This window comes from Chanos chanos, chromosome 2 (assembly GCF_902362185.1).
Source record: "Chanos chanos chromosome 2, fChaCha1.1, whole genome shotgun sequence".
NCBI lineage: Eukaryota > Metazoa > Chordata > Actinopteri > Gonorynchiformes > Chanidae > Chanos > Chanos chanos.
In genome coordinates, this window is record NC_044496.1 from 37628100 (window position 1) to 37645857 (window position 17758).

General features: G+C 40.5%; 1 protein-coding gene across 1 annotated transcript; it reads left to right on the forward strand.

The window, feature by feature from the left end:
* Positions 1 to 12690: 12690 nt before the first annotated feature.
* Positions 12691 to 14851, forward strand: islr2 (immunoglobulin superfamily containing leucine-rich repeat 2). Its single transcript, XM_030766807.1, has one exon. It carries the CDS (start codon positions 12691 to 12693, stop codon positions 14821 to 14823), a length of 2133 nt encoding a protein of 710 aa, XP_030622667.1. The 3' UTR covers positions 14824 to 14851.
* Positions 14852 to 17758: the final 2907 nt, after the last annotated feature.

Sequence of the window (17758 nt, forward strand, 5' to 3'; positions counted from 1 at the left end):
AGATTTTTTTCTTTGGGAAGATCCCAGACCACTCAACCTCACTAAATCATCACACACGAAAGGCCATATTTGTCTGTCTGAGATTGGAGCCACGTCTCGTCCGGTCTCAGCTGTGTTTCTAATTATATATACTATGCATATGATTTATACAAACACTATGTTTCTGGATAACACAGGCAAATGTTCCAGGGCTTGAAACACAGGAGGTACTTAGGAGGAGAAGTCAGTGCCCTATCACACTCAATAGAAACCTCTCTTGTGTAGGCTATGTAATATGCTCTGGCTGGAGAACCCCAAAACCCAGAATTTCCAAAGGAGGACCTTATCCTCCTTAGCCTTAATCTGGAGCTAACAAAGGCTCACTTCCTGTGTTTTTAACGTGACCTTAGTCTCCCTGTCACTTAGGCTAATTAGGCTGGGACACAGTTGACTGGACAAGGATTAAAGGCCTTATTGCAGATCCTTGCAGCGAGGAGCCGTCTGTGGGTAGTGTGTCAGACTATGTCTCATTTGCTGTGTTGACATATGAACAGTGTGCTAAGTGTGCTGAGAGATCCTTTTAATAACACTCCCTCCCATTTCAGTCACCTCCTCTGCTCTGGTTAGTGTCATGACTCAACAAATTCCTGCTCTGCGTAATGGTATTACATCAGTACCACAAATCCTGCATTTTTGATATAGTGCCCCAAGATATACACTAAATATAAATGAATCATCACAAAAGTTTAAAGGAAAAAAAAAACTTAAATGGCTTGTATGTATCAAAACATTCCAAACACCAGCAGCTGCTATACAAAAAAAAGGGGAATGTCTTATTTTTATCCCACTTCCTGAAGGCAATACAACAAAGCTGATCCTACTTAAAATAGCACAGCATTAAACTTGGTGTGGCAGTTGCTGTGTCATGAGCTTAGCTGCGGTTTATCTGTAGCTTAAAACGGGTGCGGCCAAACTGGTCATTTTAGGAGTTTAACAAAGCAGTGGTAAGAGTATTCAGTATGGTACCATAAAAAATTATTGCTAAATGTACAGGTCGCCTGTTAAAAAAACAACAGCTGTTTGAGTCAAAGTCTTAAAATATCAGACCGTTAATGTAATTCACTTGTACTCCACCACAAGATGAAAAACATTCAGTAAAAAAACAAGAATACAACCAAATCTTCATAAGATTCAGTAGCGAGCTCTTGAAGACACCCCATTACAAAGCGGGCACTTCTTTAGCAGACATTTCCTTTTAATAAGGCCCAGGATGGTCTTCTGTGCAGCCTTTTAGTCCTGAGGTTGAGGAACTTGTAAGGAACTAACGAGTTCAAGAACTATCCAGAACCGGAACTACTTCAATGGCACATGCACTCAGCTTGGCAGTAGCTAGGCCTCTCAACTTGGCACACGTATACACACAATCCCTAACTAGTTTTTGTACATCCACATCAGAACTGCAACACTCGTTCAACTGAAAGACCACCCATGCTGACAAATAAGGAACATTTTAGAGATTTTTTTTAGCAAATTACTGTTTACCTTTATACTACATAATTTATGACGCAATACATGATGCATCTTTTAAGTGAAGTGGAGCCAGGTGCAGTGTGAGAACAGGCATTGCAAATCACAGGAGAAACAACATAAAGTGAACCAGAGTCTTTACTGAAACCAGAAAACTAGAATCAAATACTGAGGATGAAAACCTCTACAATGAGAGAAAAAGCTATAACTAAGGAAAATACTTGCGAGCTTCATGAGTGAATATTCATGTCTAAAATCTGAATACACAAAGGTCAGTCCAGAACTGAATAAGGAAGATTGTTAACAGAAAGATTTAAACAGGCAATGAGAAAGAGAATGAGAACTGAGAAACAATAGTCACTAATCTCAGTTCCAGGGGGGTATTCCAAGTGCGTGGTTTAGTGATTAACCCGGCTAAATTAACTCAGGGTAAGTAGTCCACCTCCTAATAGAGGAGCCCTATGGCTCCCCTAGCAAAACAAAGCCATAGGGCTGTTCTGTTAGGAGGTTTACTACTTACTCTGAGTTAATTTAGCCGGGTTAATCACTAAACCACGCACTTGGAATACCCCCCTGGAACTGAGATTAGTGACTATTGTTTCTCACAAAACCATATACTTCGAAAACCCTCCAGGTGTAAGTGATAAGTCTCCAGTTGCTGTGGAGATGACATTATCCTTCAGGATTCCATGGTGACATCACTCTGTGGAGTTCTGAGGCATCCCCTAACGTGTGGCACCCTCTAGTGCTTGCAGATGGCGTGATGTACCTTTCTGTACCAAATGGTTCAAACAGACCAGCACAGCAGTTAGGAGGTATTCTAGCCCATTCTTCTAGACTTAACTGTTTCTTGTATATTTATGGAATGTATTGCTTGAACAGCCTGCCTTATAAATGTGTCTTCCTAAAATGTGTCATTTCCTCTGCTTGAGCCACTCTGTTGTTGACTTACTCCTGTGTTTTGGCTTTTTTTGAGTTTTAGATCTCAGACAGACACCCTGACATTCTGCAGCAGAATTTCCTGATACTTGGAGTTCATTGCTTCCTCAATGACTTAAAGATGTCCAGGCCCCGAGGCTGAAAGGCAACCCCACACCATTACACTTCCACTACCATGGTTCATAGTTGAGATGAGGTTTTAGTGTCGGTATTCAGTGTTTTGTTTTATCCAAGCATAACACTGTTTGCATTTACCAAAAAGTTCAACTTTTGTCTCATCTGTCTGCAGAACATTCTTCCGGTAGTGCTGTAGAACATCTGAGGAAAGGTTTAAGAATTAAGACAGGCAGCAATCTTTTTTTTTTTTTTTTTTGGAGAGCTCTGGTTTCCACTGTGGTTACCTCTCATGAACACTGCTCTTGTTCAGTGCTTTCTTATAGTAGACCCATAAACGTAGATATTATCAGTGTGAAAGATGCCTGAACATGCCTAGCTTTCAGCCGAGGGCTCTTTGTCTCCTATATGAGGACTGTACAACATGGCCTTGCACCAATCTTTGTACGACACCCACTCCTAAGGAGGGCTGAAAGGGTGATGAATTTCTTCCATTTGTGAACTATGTACCTGAGTGTGGTATGATGAAAGCCAAAAACTTTAGAAATCCTTTTGTAACCCTTTCCAGTGTCAAAAGCTTCAACAACACTTCCTCTGAAGTCCTCTAAAATATCCTTTGATTTGGCTATAATGCACTTCAACAAAATTCTACTGTGAAGAGCTGGTAACAAAAATGATGTGTTAATATGAGTGGATAAAACGTAGATCAGATCTCTTTTCAAGATGTCTTGATCCTGGAGTCTTACATACTTTTTCCATTCATGACCTTGACTGTTTAAACAGTCAAAAAAGATGTGCAATGAAATATGTTGTTTGTGCTTTTTGGTGATTAAGACTGTCCTTATTTTAGTATCATGATTTAGAACAAGATCAGATCACATTTTAGGAGCTATTAATGCAGATATCCAAATCATTTCACAAGTTTCTTCTTACAACTGTAAGCCAGGGAGGGGAGAGTTACCACAGACATCAACAGTTATGTTTCAGATTAGGATCTTGTCCAGAGTTTTGATCAGAACAAATTGTGCACCAACATTCTTTCTTGGGGTTGTTTACTCACTGAGTTAAGGAAGAGGGCAACAACACAAATACAAGTAGGATATGACAAAGAAAATAAGACCCATGTCTGTTTTGGTAGGTGTTGATTCATTTTCTAAGTGACCATGTTGATATTCTTGTTCTTTCTAAGAACATACTATACGATGTAGTCTCAGAGTCTAGGGGAAGACATGGCTTTTTGAGGAATAGGGTTGCTTTTTTAAATTCAGTTGCTGCCATATTCAAAACTTGCTGCAGTGCATGTACCAAACCACTGCTATAATTTTTGCACAAAAACATCAGGAGGTATCTGTGAGATGATGTCTATAGCTTCTAAAGACAAACAAATGAAAAAACATTAGGGATACCTTTAGATGTTGCCTTCATATTACTGAAATACTGCTCTCTAACAAGCCAGTTGCCTTGACATCACATATAATGAAGACCTTGGAGTGACTGCTGCTCCATCTCCTTAGACTCCAGATCCACCATGCACTCGACCCACTGCAGTTTGCTTACCAGGAGAAGTTGGGTGTGGAAGATGCCATCCTCTATGTGCTACATAGGGCCTACTCTCACCTGGACAAGGGGAGTGGTGCTGTGAGGATCATGTTCTTTGATTTCTCCAGTGCTTTCAACACCATCCAGCCCCTCCTACTGAGCGACAAGCTGACAGAGATGAGGGTGGACCTGGTGACTTGGATCATGGACTATCCACCTCTGCCCCTGTCTTGTTGACCTTTTACACTTCTGAGTTTAAGTACAGCTCTTAAGTCATGCCACATGCAGAAGTTCTCAGATGACACTGCGATTCTAGGGAGTATTAGGGGTGGACAGGAGGGGGAGTGCAGGAGCATAGTGGAGGACTTTGTTAAATGGTGCAGGTCGAACCATCTGTAGCTGAACATCTCCAAAACCAAAGAGATGGTGGTGGACTTTTGAAGGCCCAGGCCCCATCTGCTACCGATCTCCATTAAGGGAGTCGATGTGGAGGTGGTCAGGACCTACAAGTACCTGGGGCTGCAGCTGGAAGATAGACCGGATCGGTCAGCAAACACTGATACTCTTTACAGGAAGGGGCAGAGCTGGCTCTGTTTCCTGAGGAGGCTGAGGTCCTTCAACATCTGTAGGAAACTACAGATGTTTTACCAGTCATTTGTTGCCAGTGTTCTCTTCTACGCTGTGGTGCTGGGGAGGGAGCATTAAGAAGGGGGATGGTATGCGGCTGGACAGGCTGGTGAGGAGAGCTGACTCTGTGGTTGGCACGGAGCTGGATTCCCTTATGTCAGTGGTAGAGAGAAGGACCCTAAATAAACTGTTGTCCATCATGGACAATTACTGCCACCCCCTGCACAGCACAATCACTAGGCAGAGGAATATGATTGGTGGCAGACTGCTGTCTCAATCCCGCTCAACAGACAGAACTGAAAAAGTCTTTAGCTCCCAGGCCATATGGGTATTCAACTCCTCCCAGATGGCAGGTTGCAACGGACTATTAGATGTGATGCTGCATCTCTGTTGCTACCCATGCTCACCTGCATTCTGTCATTAGGCTGCTGAACTGCTGGTGTAAGATTATAGTATCATCTGAACAGACATGGTTTAGGACAAGAGAACTGTTGAACCTGATGGTCTTATTACCATAGTTACAAAGAAAGCTTCACACCTCTGGCACCACATTACAGTTGGAGCCAAGAGCAACTGATTAAGCAAAATACAACCGGTAATGGGCAAATGGCAACAACCACAGACAAAAGGGGCCTTTAGCATTAACACCAAGATTCTGATTTGCATTATGCAATATTGTAAACCTATTGTCTGTTGCCATTTGTTTCATGGTATAAAAGGCCGATCACAGTAGCAGTTCTCTGAGTTAAGCTTCGCAGGCAGAAATACTGCTGGACTCCATCACCACCAAATAAAGCTTTTCTTCAAGCGCGCTTTTGGTCTGGTTCGTTTACTTGTAAAATTACAAGAAAATCCAACATTGGTTACTAGCTATGTTAGCCTTACGTACATTTGTTTTGCATGTTTGTGTACATATTTATCTTCAGTTTGTATTTTGTATTATTCACAGTAATTAGGTGCCAAGCACAGAAGGTGCAGGCACCTATTGTAATTGTTAGAACTCTTCACTATTGTTATTGTTTCTGCCATGGGAGTCTGTGGTAGCCCATAGAACCCCTTGGATGATTTTTGATGAAATTTGACAGTCTATCAACGTGCCAAATTAACATGCCAAGGTATCCAGGCATCAAATTTGGGGTCAATCCATGCATACCTGTAATGCCACCAACAGGACAAATTTCAAGGTACATTTTTGCTTATAACTTCTGAACTGTTTGTACTAGAGTTGTGATCTGTTTTTCCTGAATCCTTGGGTCTTGATGAGCCGAATGCACCCATTAGCGTTAATTTCTGCCATAATCCATTTTCTGCCTTTTTGATTTTATCGAAAAACCTACTTTTGTAAACTAGCCCTAGACTGTTGATCCCATCCAGAGAGCAGTCCGACCAAAAGTTATCAAAAGAATTTTGCTAGGACAAAAGATATAGCCGCTGTCATCCAATGAAATTCGATGGTGAAGACTCCAAAACAGGAAATGAGCTATATCTCAACCAATGCTGGGTTTGATTGATGCCAAACTTGGCATACTCAATTGCCAGGGGGAATAGTGAGTACCCACCATGTCTCATAAAATTTGGCCACATGGGGGCGCTATACCAGAAAAACGGTGAAAAACATATTTAAATACTCATTACTTTAGAACCAAAGCAGAAATTTCAACCAAACTCCTTGTACATTATCACAATAAAGGCTCTTAACTGGAACATTATGAAACCTTGGTGTTGGCTATTTTGCTTTTCGGCCATCTTGGCATTACTGATTTTCAATGGGTTTCTGTGGCAGCCCATAGAAACCCTTGGTGGATTTTGGTGAAATTCAGCACCCTCATAGAGCACAGTCCAAGTATCGAGGCAATACATTTTGGGTCAGTCAATCATTGCCTCTAGTGCAGGGGTGGGCAAATCCGGTCCTGGAGGGGCCACGGTCCTGCTGTTTTTCTTGTCGACCAACTAAATACAGTCTCTGATTGGCTGAGGAGCATGCACACCTGTTTTCAAAGTGAGAATCAACAGGTAGCTAAGAGGTGAAAACAAAACGGCAGGACACCGGCCCTCCAGGACTGGATTTGCCCACCCCTGCTCTAGTGCCACCAACACACCAAAGTTCAAAGTAAATTATTGCTTGTAACGTTTGAACCGATTGTCCTAGAGTTGTGAACCTTATTTCCCCTGAATCCCTGGGTCATGATGAATTGAACAGACTCATCCACTGTACTGGATTTTCAAAAAACCTACTTTTGCAAACTAATCCTAGACCTTTTACTGTATAACCATGAAATTTGGTATTAACTATCAAGAGAGGGTTCTGACAGTGGCTGTCAGTGTGTCTGTTGACCCTGTGATAGACTGGTGTCTTGCTCAGGGGTTGTTCTGATTAGCTATCTGCCTAATTCTTATATTATTCTTAAATTCTTATATTATTCTTTCATGGTTAATTACCTTGCATTGGCACATAATCTATCAGAGTGACAGCTCTCTGTAGTGGCTCTGGTGGCTAGACTATCATTTCACTGCTGATTTTTTGTTATTCTTATGTGTATTGGTGTTCTGTATGTGTCATATAAGCTACTGGATGCCTAAATTTCCCTTGGGACTACACACATCACCACCCTGGTGAAGAAGGCAAGGCTGCACTTGTGTCACCTCAGAAGACTGAGGAAATCTCTACAGTGCTGCAGAATGCTTCTACACTGCCACAGTAAAGTCTGTGCTCTCTGGGAGCATCACCACCAGGAAGGGCAATTGCAACTCTCTGGACAGGAAAGCTCTTCACGGAGTGAGCCGGTGTGCCGAACGCATCACCAGTGTAGGTCCAGGACATTCACCACCCCAACCACAACCTGTTTCAGTGACTGCCCTCTGGCAAGTGTCTCCGCTCCACCATGGCCAGGACTGAGAGGTTGAGGAGGAGCTTCTTCACCCAGGCCATATGGATCATAAATACTCATTAAACCACATAACACACATCCGACACATACTCTGCACCGATTTTGCACACTGCATTTTTGCACACTACATCTTTGCAACACCTTTACTTCACAACTGTTCATACACCTGCACCTTTTTGCACTTTGAATCATTTGTAGCACCTTCATTACAACTGTTTATACACTTTAGTGCAACTGTTCATACACTTACAACTGTTTACCTCCCTGTACATAGCTTATATTGTTATTTTTATTTTGTTTATATTCATATTACTCTTATATTGTTTCTCATTACCTGTATGTAGCTTTATATATTTTTCTCTTTTTCTTTATTTAAATTTATATTGAGATTTAGCTTTATTTTCACACAGTTACCAGAGTTTTTGCAATTCATGTCACTGCCATTGTGCTTGTACAATCAAGCATGTGACAAATAAATCTCTTGAATCTTGGATCAACAAAGTATCTATCTATCTATCTGTCTATCTATCTGTCTATCTATCTATCTATCTATCTATCTATCTATCTATCTATCTATCTATCTATCTATCTATCTATCTATCTATCTATCTGTCTATCTATCCAGCTGTCTAAACAGACTGCTGACTGGCCCTTTTGATTTTGTTTTGCTTTGTTTTTCTTTGAGCACCAGTGAAAACTAACCATCTGTTATATGAAATATATTAAGTGTTCAAGGCTTGTGTATTTCTGCTATTGTCAATCTGGATTCAGTCTCAAGTATGCATATCAGGTTAAATCTGACTACCTTTATTTAAGAACTCAGTCACATATGAAATGATCTTAACATGGGCTGTGGCTCAACCTCACTCTTATTTGTCAGATGATTGATAATGTTTACAATTAATTTACGTTTAATCTTTTATTTTTGCCATGGGGATGTGATGAGAAGAAAAGAAACACTGTTTTGAAGTGGGATAGTTAAAAACATCACGTGGGGTTTTGCTCAAGACAAAACTTCAAAGAAAGGGCCAGAGCACACACAGTTGGCCACCCAGACAGTGATCTGTTTTTGCTGTCTCATTTCCTTCCTTTCTGTTTTGTTTTAAATACAAATTCTCTCTGAGAGAGAGAGAGAGAGAGAGAGAGAGAGAGAGAGAGAGAGAGAGAGAGCGAGAGAGAGAGAGAGAGAGAGGGCTTATGCCATCTAGGTTACCGCAGGTGGAATAAGTCTCCACTCATAAATTGGCTCTATCTGAACCTACAGAGATAAGAGCCACCAAATAGGCCTAACTAATTCTGCAAAAGATAATAAAAGCAGGGCATTTTCCATTTAAATCTGTGACTATGTGCAGCACAGTCAGATAAATACTCATTTTAATGCATATACATCAAACCTTGTCCCAATGGAGTGTGAGAAGCATGCTACTGTCAAATGCATATGTGTCATTCTGAAAAGCCTCATCTGCACAAACCACAAGTAATAACACTGCTGAAGTTGCATGACTTTGTACTGAACATGGCTGAATTGCACTGCAGACAATTATTGAAAATGCTGAGGACCTCTTTAAAATCGTTGCCACTTGTACGTATAGGCTCACAGAGTTGCATGATTAAAATCTTTCTGTGCTTTGACCAACCCGATTCAGTTTATCAGCTTTTTATCAATCCCCTCATTTAGTAAAACGTGTGAAAGCAGAGCGAGCAAGACTTCCTGTAAGAGTCCCACGCGACAGGAGCCCCCCGCAAATTACGCTCACATTCAGGTTTGACAGAGCATGTCTAGAGCTAGACACAAGAGGGCAGCAACGAGCCAAAAATAAAATATGATTTCAAATTAATCATATTAAGCAACAGGGTATTTACTTACCTTGTATTTACTTGTGTTTAACGAATTTCCTATAAATTCGTTGGAAATGTAATAACACAGAGGATGTTTAAAAAGCCTTTGAAGAGTGGGTTAAAAGATCTCTTGAATAGAACTGTTCTATGGAAAGATTCAGGTAAAAAGGTTGGTATGGGCAGTTTGCTTGTACGCATAAGTAGCGGTATGATAGAGTCCCCGGTGAGAATTCAAACGGAAAACTGTTTAATTAAATATACTAAGTGGACGTGAGATGGTCCGTGGATAAACACCATTAAAGCTCAATTTTGCGTACGGGAGAGCAAAAGAAATGTGGAGGCTTAAATAGGCCTACGTAAAAAATACGCTTTGTCATTAGGCAAAAACACCATTCATACCGAAACAGAGTACATAAATTTCTTCGTAATTTAACCTGTTGTTCAAACAGGACTATTAAGGCTCTTTGACAGGACTTCTTACCTCTTCTACTTCCTTTGAAAAATAGTTCTTCTCTGCCAGTAATTTCTAAATTCTAGCTTTCACCCTCGTTTTGTTTATTAATTAACTTCATATAAAAGGATTTTACAGGTTTATACGAAGAGTGCCTTCTCAGGATTTATTATCTTGAAATCTCTCTATTTAACTCGAATTGTTCCCCCTGCATTTAACTATAATCCGTATCCATATGACACTGAACAATATATTACAGACCTTTAATTAATTCCACACTGAAAGTTAAATTGTTCCTTTCCATTTGAAATCAAGCCAGCGAAAGAAAAAATATTTGTCCTATCATTGTTTTCGCTCATATTTTACGTTCTCGTTCAGCTGAACTGAGAATCAGTTTAATAAAAGCGAAGCCAACATTGGCCTACTAAACGTCTTAAAATGAACCGACGCTTGGAACCCTCGGTGTAGCAAATTACTCAATGGCCTCAGCCAACTGACTCGTCTCTGTTCTGTATACTGACAAAAAGCCACGTGTTTTTGACTCCATTTACAGCTTTAGGAATCCAAACAGGATAAATCGGCCTTTGACGATAAAGTAGGCCTACAATATGTTAATACCGCGAATCATGTCTCCTGAGTATTTGGTATCCCGCACCTGTCTTATATGGTGACTGTGGGTCCACCTAAATAAGTGAAGGAATATCAAAATAGATCCTGATGAATATAACTGCTACAATTTTGGACAGAGACAAAACGGCAGTCGAAAGAAATCCTATTGCGCTGTCAGCGATTTAGGGTTTGTTGAAAACTGGCAGACGTATGTTTGAACCATTTAAATTCTTTCTTTCTTTCTTTCTTTCTTTCTTTCTTTCTTTCTTTCTTTCTTTCTTTCTTTCTAATACTACTACATAGAAGAGACAGTCGCGTATAATATTTTGATTGCCCTTCTATTATTACTTTGATTAAACCACAAAGAGGACTATTTGCGTTTCTACGATTTTTCCCCTCTCAGATGATAACCAGTAGCCTAACAGTTTAAAACTTTGGTGGCGTTATATAATAGGGATGTGTGTCATATGTGTAATTGTGTTAGAATTAGTAGTACTGGGAGAAATATCAATAAGATATTGTTTTGGGAAAGGCCGTTAACCTATTATGATACGTTCAAAGGCTTGATGAATAATACTGATTCTTTATTATTGGCTGATTCTCTCTCACGCGCCAGTGGCATACGATTCCTTCAGAACCCAAACGAACGGTCGCGACATAGCACATATAATGTGAACTGCACTGACTGCGACAGAGAAGGAAAAGGTTTTACATTTTATATATTACCACATCAAACAACCTGCTTCTCAAATTTCATCGGATCTTTTCCTGAGATTGTCTCAAGTTTTAATTACAACACCAGCCAAGCAAGGAGGAGAGATTATTTTGAGGAGCACAAAATAATGAATTAAACATTAGTATCTAAATTATAAACATTCCTCAGGGAAAGCAAAGCTCCTGTAGCTTTAATACTAAAGTAAAGGGAGAGGCTGCGCGTTCACAATCCCTCCCCTTCCACTATGGAGGCGGGAACGCGCAATGAATTCTGCTCAAACTCGATCGCAAGAGAACAGCCTTTGGATTGCTCAACATCACACGGAGACTAAAATGTCTCATCTGCCGTCCATCAACAACAATTTCTTCCTAACTCATACAAGAGGATTCACTATGTATGGGGACTATTCTTCGTGTGATCACTGAATATTTGTATTCAATTTCATTAAGTGTGCTGTCGATCTAAATTGCGGGGAGAGGAAGATTTCATGCCCAGGTAAGGTGATATTGACAAGGGCAGAGGTTAAGCACAACCATTGTAGAAGTAAAGTTTGTTGGTGTTGTTCTTTGTGTATGCGGACCATACATACAATTACCGAATCGACAACATCATTGATGCTTTATTTGAAACTTTGGAAATGAATTCACATTTATATGGGTGTGAATTTTATACGAACACGTTTGCAAAAACCTGTAATTTAGCAAACATGTGTCCGGTCTTAAAGACAATTAAAGTTTCTTTGAAAAACGGCACATATTGATGATTACGAACTAATCAGCACTATTGATATGGACCATATGGACCACAAATGAATGTGTGAGACTTTGTCCCAAACCGTCCAGCAGGGATCCAGCAGCTAGATTCGGGATAAGATGAGCCCAGATAATAAAAGCATTTCTCTCTTTCGGTTTTAATCAAAAGAATAATGTCTTAATGAGCTTATAACAAAAGAAGCGCATGGCGTTAAATAGCAGTTATGCTGTCTCCTCAAGTTCATAAATTTGATCGCTCATAAACAATTAAGTTGTTCCAGTTCAGTATATATGAAATGAAACGTATTTAGCTATCTGAAGGCGCCGGGTACACACAGCGATTTCTCAAGTTAGACACACTGTCCGCATACGGTTTGCATGGGCTTTTTAACAGCTTCAAGAGCGCGCAGTTTCCATATTGTATATCCCTCTAGTGGAATAGACTGATGGATGGTGATAATTGAGAAAAACACTTTTCAGCTCGTTAAGAACTGTTTGACTGCAATGATCACAGTTCTGTGCATTCTGTGACCAAGATCTCTGTGTCCTTCAGTGCTAACACAGTAGCCCACATTTACACAGATGATAGCAGGAGGTTAGAGGTCACATTGTTTCCTAAAGTAGAGCCTGCATTGTGCTCTTTGAAATTTGTATCTAAGATTTTCTCAGCATGCAGAACACTGACAACTGTGTTCTTTCCAGGTGCTGAAAATGGCGACTGGGTACCTGCTCCTCTTTGCTTTATGGACTGCAATGACTAGCATTGTCAATTGCTGCCCTGAGCAATGCACTTGCTCGGATAAGTACGCCCATCACTTTGCTGATTGCACATACAAAGACCTCCTGGTGGTTCCGGTGGGTTTGCCTTCCAATGTGACCACCCTTAGCCTTTCGGCTAACAAGATCAAAGTGCTGAAATCCAAAACCTTTATTAACGTCACTCAGGTGACCTCTCTATGGCTGGCTCATAACGAAATTGTAACCATAGAGAGAGACACCTTTGCCCCCATGATACAGCTGAGGAATCTGGACATCAGCCATAACAAAATTGTTAATTTCCCCTGGGAGGACCTGTCTAACCTCACTGCATTACAGCTTCTGAAAATGAGCAATAATGAAATGGTGAATCTGCCTAAGGATGCCTTCTCCACCCTCAAAGACCTGAGATCGCTACGCATTAACAATAACAGGTTCACGACCATCGTACAGGGTACTTTTGATGCTCTAACAGCCATGTCTCACCTTCAGATTTATAATAACCCGTTCACTTGCTCCTGCAAACTGGAGTGGCTACGGGATTGGATCACTGAGGCCAAAATCTCCATCCCTGAGCAGGAATCTATTGTATGCGAAGCTCCCGCCCACCTGCAAGGTGCACTGGTCACGAAAATGCCCAAACTGGAATGCAAGATGCCAACTGTCACCATAACCTACCAGCCCAACATTGAAAACACAGACCTTTATGAAGGAAATTTGGTCGTTTTGAACTGTGAATCTAAGGGGAGCCCTAAGCCTCAGTTAAAGTGGGAAATATTTGCTGGAAACCAACAAATGAAATTTCCTTTGCCTGTTGTTGTTGAGAACAGTGACATTCCCATCAATGGTGCACCCACCAATACCAGATTCCTGGTGTTTCAAAATGGCACCATGATCATTCCTCGCATGAGTAAAAAAGAGGAGGGCAACTACACTTGCTCTGCTGTTAATGAAATGGGCAAAGCAGAGAGCAGAGTCAAACTGGTTGTGCTGGGCACTCAGAAACATGCCATTAACTCTGTGCTTGATGCAAAAGCAGGCATACATCCACCTGTAAACAAACCTGGGTCTAAGGGTTCCAAAAACAATGTCATCACTTGGACCAAGTCCGAAGAGAAGACCAAAAGCATTCCAACTAGTTCATCTTCTGTGACTGGGAATTCTGAGCAAATTGATGCAGGATCTGCTAATTCACCTTTTGCCAGCAAGTGCGGTATAAATGATGGTACACAATACATATCTAACCATGCTTTCAACCTGAGTTTGGATGAGCTCAAACAGTACACATTTGATTTTGGAGTGATTGCTCTGGAGGTGTCAGAGACAGAGGCCAAAGTCCAACTCAACCCTCTGCAGCTGGCCAGAAGCAAAGCTAATCTACATCTCAGTCAGCCACAAGACCTGGAAATTGTGAACAAAGATGGTTTTAGTCTGTACCAAAACCCGGTCAAAAAAGCCACTCTGGACATGTTGTATCTTTGCGTAAGCACGGGAAATGGGCATTCAGTGGTTCAGTGGTCCAAGATAGAAGATGGTGTAAATGCTTATCGTTTCCAAGGCTTACAGCCTGGTACCAACTACACCCTCTGTCTCACCTATGGAGGCCAGGATTGTCAGGTCCAAGTTGTCTTCACGACTAGAAAAAAAATCCCATCTTTGCTGATCATTTTAGTGGTTAGCATTTTCTTGTTGGTTTTGGCTACCGTGCCCTTACTTGGGGCCACCTGCTGCCATTTGTTATACAAGTACCAAGGCAAGACCTACAAGCTGATTATGAAAGCTCAGAACCCAGATCAGATGGAGAAACACATAGCAACTGATTTTGATCCAAGAGCATCTTTCGTGGAATCTGACAAAAATTTCGACGCTAGTGAGATTGGAGATGGTGAGGGTGATGCTGAAGGCGAAGAGGGAGACGGGGAAGAAGTAGAAGGCAGCGTCGTTACGGAGTCCATTCCTGGCTCGCAGTCCAAAACTCAGGAGGAATTCGAAGTGGGCTCTGAATATAGCGATAGATTGCCGCTTGGCGCTGAAGCGGTGAACATCAACGAGGAAATCAACGGCAATTACAAAGAGCCAAGTCGTTGAGCTACTCTTTGCTAAGGGTCAGTGTGTAAAATAGTTACTCTAAATCACATTCCAGATCAGGTAAATGACCAATTATTTCACGTCATGTTAAGATAAGCCCTGATAAAGGTGCTTTTTTTATTTACCTCAACACTTTAGCAGTAAATGTATACCTATATGACTTGTCATATAACGTAAGATTTATATATCTTATGTACGATTCATTTTAGGCTGTGTGCAGACCGAACAGGATTAAGCTCGAGATAACTTGGAAATTAATTGATCGACGAAAAGTGAACTATAAAGAAACGGCTCCACTTTGCATTTAAGCATCTACTCATTCGAATCACGGTAGCTGTCATGAAAGCCTGAAATGTTCATTTTAAGCAGGGCGTCAAAGTGGTCACTTATCTGTTTCAGCATGTTTCGATGCTGGACAGCGACGCTAAAACGCATGAGTTCGTACATTGATTGTTGTTTTGTTCTTCTGACACCTGAAAGGACTTTAACTGTTGTCACAATATGTGATATGTGCCTGAAAAAATAGCAGGCCACTTTCAACTGACTTTGTTAAATGTAATGTGAGATTTCAAATGTGTGACCGTAATCTCTTTGACGATCGATGCGTGATATCCTTTCGCCTCTTTGGACTGGCTCTGAGCGTGTCCTCTCTCTTTTCTGAGATGCTTGTTCGTGGCATGTCACACATAAGTATTTTCATGTGTGTTTTATTAGATTATAGGTCGGTAGATATTCTCAATGTCGATATGTGATGTAAGCCCAGAAAAAAGATGTTCTCTTTTTATAAATATAGTCCGTTTCTACCAACCTGCGCACAAGAGCGTAAGGCGACATCGAGTGTCCTGTATATTGACGCATAGTGAGTTGTTTTGTGGCCAAGTGTTCAACTCTGTTGTAAAAATCTTCAGACCTTTTAAGATTTTGATATGATTTTATGTACGTGACCTTAATAAAAATAACGAAAAGCTGAACTGAATTACTCCGTGGTTATTGGATATAAAACGTAACAAAACTCGTTTCCGTTTGTTTTTGCTGAAAATGTGTGCGAGTTTAACAGAGTGCCTTATATTCATGAGTGTTGGAGGATGGAGATTTAGATTTGTTTTTAAAGAATATACTCACATCAAACGGTAGGCTGCTGTGGAGTTTTCTAAAGGGCGTTGGCCGGTTTAGAGGAAACGGTCCAGATGTTGTGAAGCACATTACTAAATCGCACAGAAAAACACGGTTTGCGCTGTTTAAAATTTTGTTTTCCTTTTTTTCATTCCAATTTTTTTTCAAATATCCCACATTTTACAAAACAACGTGTTGATAAAAGTATTGCCCACTTCCCCATTTTTATGGTTTGGAAACCGCGCATTAGTGGTTTAGATTACCACTTCCTTAAAGTTATCCGTCGCACAATGTAAAACAACGTCTGTCTTAACTGTATAGGTCTGTCGAACATAATGTGTAATTGGCCTTTTTAAACACACACTAGTCTCTAATGTAATTTATCTATGATTTTTTTATTGCGTGTGTGTGAATAAACTAACCTACGTGTTAGCGGTCGTTTTTTTCTGAAGATTTCGAAGTCTGTTTTCTGGCCAAAGGCTGCTTGCAAGGCCGTTAAATTTCAGGAGTCATTGTCAAATGAGTGTTTTCCAGCTGAATTTTAATATTCCTTGACCACAAAGCGGTTAAGCCACCTTTTCAACAGCCGAGCGTTTGGACAAAACTAAGCATCGGAGTTTCGAGGCTGGTTCAAAACCAGCTCTTGAGTACTTTTGTATTAAAAAAGTAATTTTATTTTTCTGTTTGATGAGCATAATTATAATTAAAATATAATAGTTCGTTTAAAGCTGAAGCAACGAAAAACAAACCGTATAACAGGCTTACTGTACATTCTGATAGGCTACCTTCGCAGTTAAAACAGATCTAACTGCATTTGTTACAAGTATAAAAATTTAATTAAAAAAACACTCTGTTAGAACACCGAAAATGTTGTTTCTCCACCTACGACAAGCCACTATGGCCAAAAAAGGGAGAGAAGATGTCAGCAAGGCTTTATGGATGATACGCAGGCTAAAACATCAGTGTAACGATGTTGCGGTAGCGCTCTCGGAGAAGTTCGTACTTGTAAAAAAATAAAAATAAAATACAAATGTTCCTAGACCGACGTGTTTCAGGTCTTAGTCTTTAATATATCTTTCATTTCAATCACAAATAAATTCATTCATTTTTACTCAAAAGCAGCATGAGGCATTTCTGAAGTTATGTATTATGCCTGTTCAGAAGGATAACAGGGTATGAAAACTACGAGTCCAACGAAGAGGACAGTGAAGCGGCCCCAGTGGTGTAGGCTACATTGTAAGTAGGTTCCATTTTCTTTAGGTTAGGAATGAAAAACAAAAACATGCTACCACCATATGATAAAATTACAGTAGATATGACATATAAACTCTCATATCAGACAGGGTCAGCCCATAATGAATACAAAATGGCCTACTTTGTCAGTACATTTCTTATTTTAAAACTTTCTTCACCACTGGTCCCAAACCAGTGCAAGCCTGGAAATTAACATTTTCTAAATCTTCAAAACATCACATCCTGTACATTCATAAATAGTCAAACATTCTAACCTTGCACAATTGGTTAGACAGGAGTTCAGTGCCACACTAATTTCCTGATGAACTAGTATTTTCGGACAAGAAACGAGACAAAACCACTTAGAAACACAAAAGCAAGGCATGGTCAATCCACCCCCCACCAGACAAACAAACAAATAAACAAACAAACAAACAAACAAAGAAACAGGCTGAGTTAACTTCCTGAGGCACTTAGCTGGAAGTGCACTTATCTGACAGTTCAGTTCTACACACAGACATGTAATACTATCTTCATGATCTGGCCACCAAGTTCCAACATAATGCAGTGGAGGCCTAATGGGAGGGAG

Excerpts from the sequence above, each read along its gene's own strand:
- islr2 (XM_030766807.1), top strand. The coding sequence starts at position 12,691 with ATGGCGACTGGGTACCTGCTCCTCTTTGCTTTATGGACTGCAATGACT.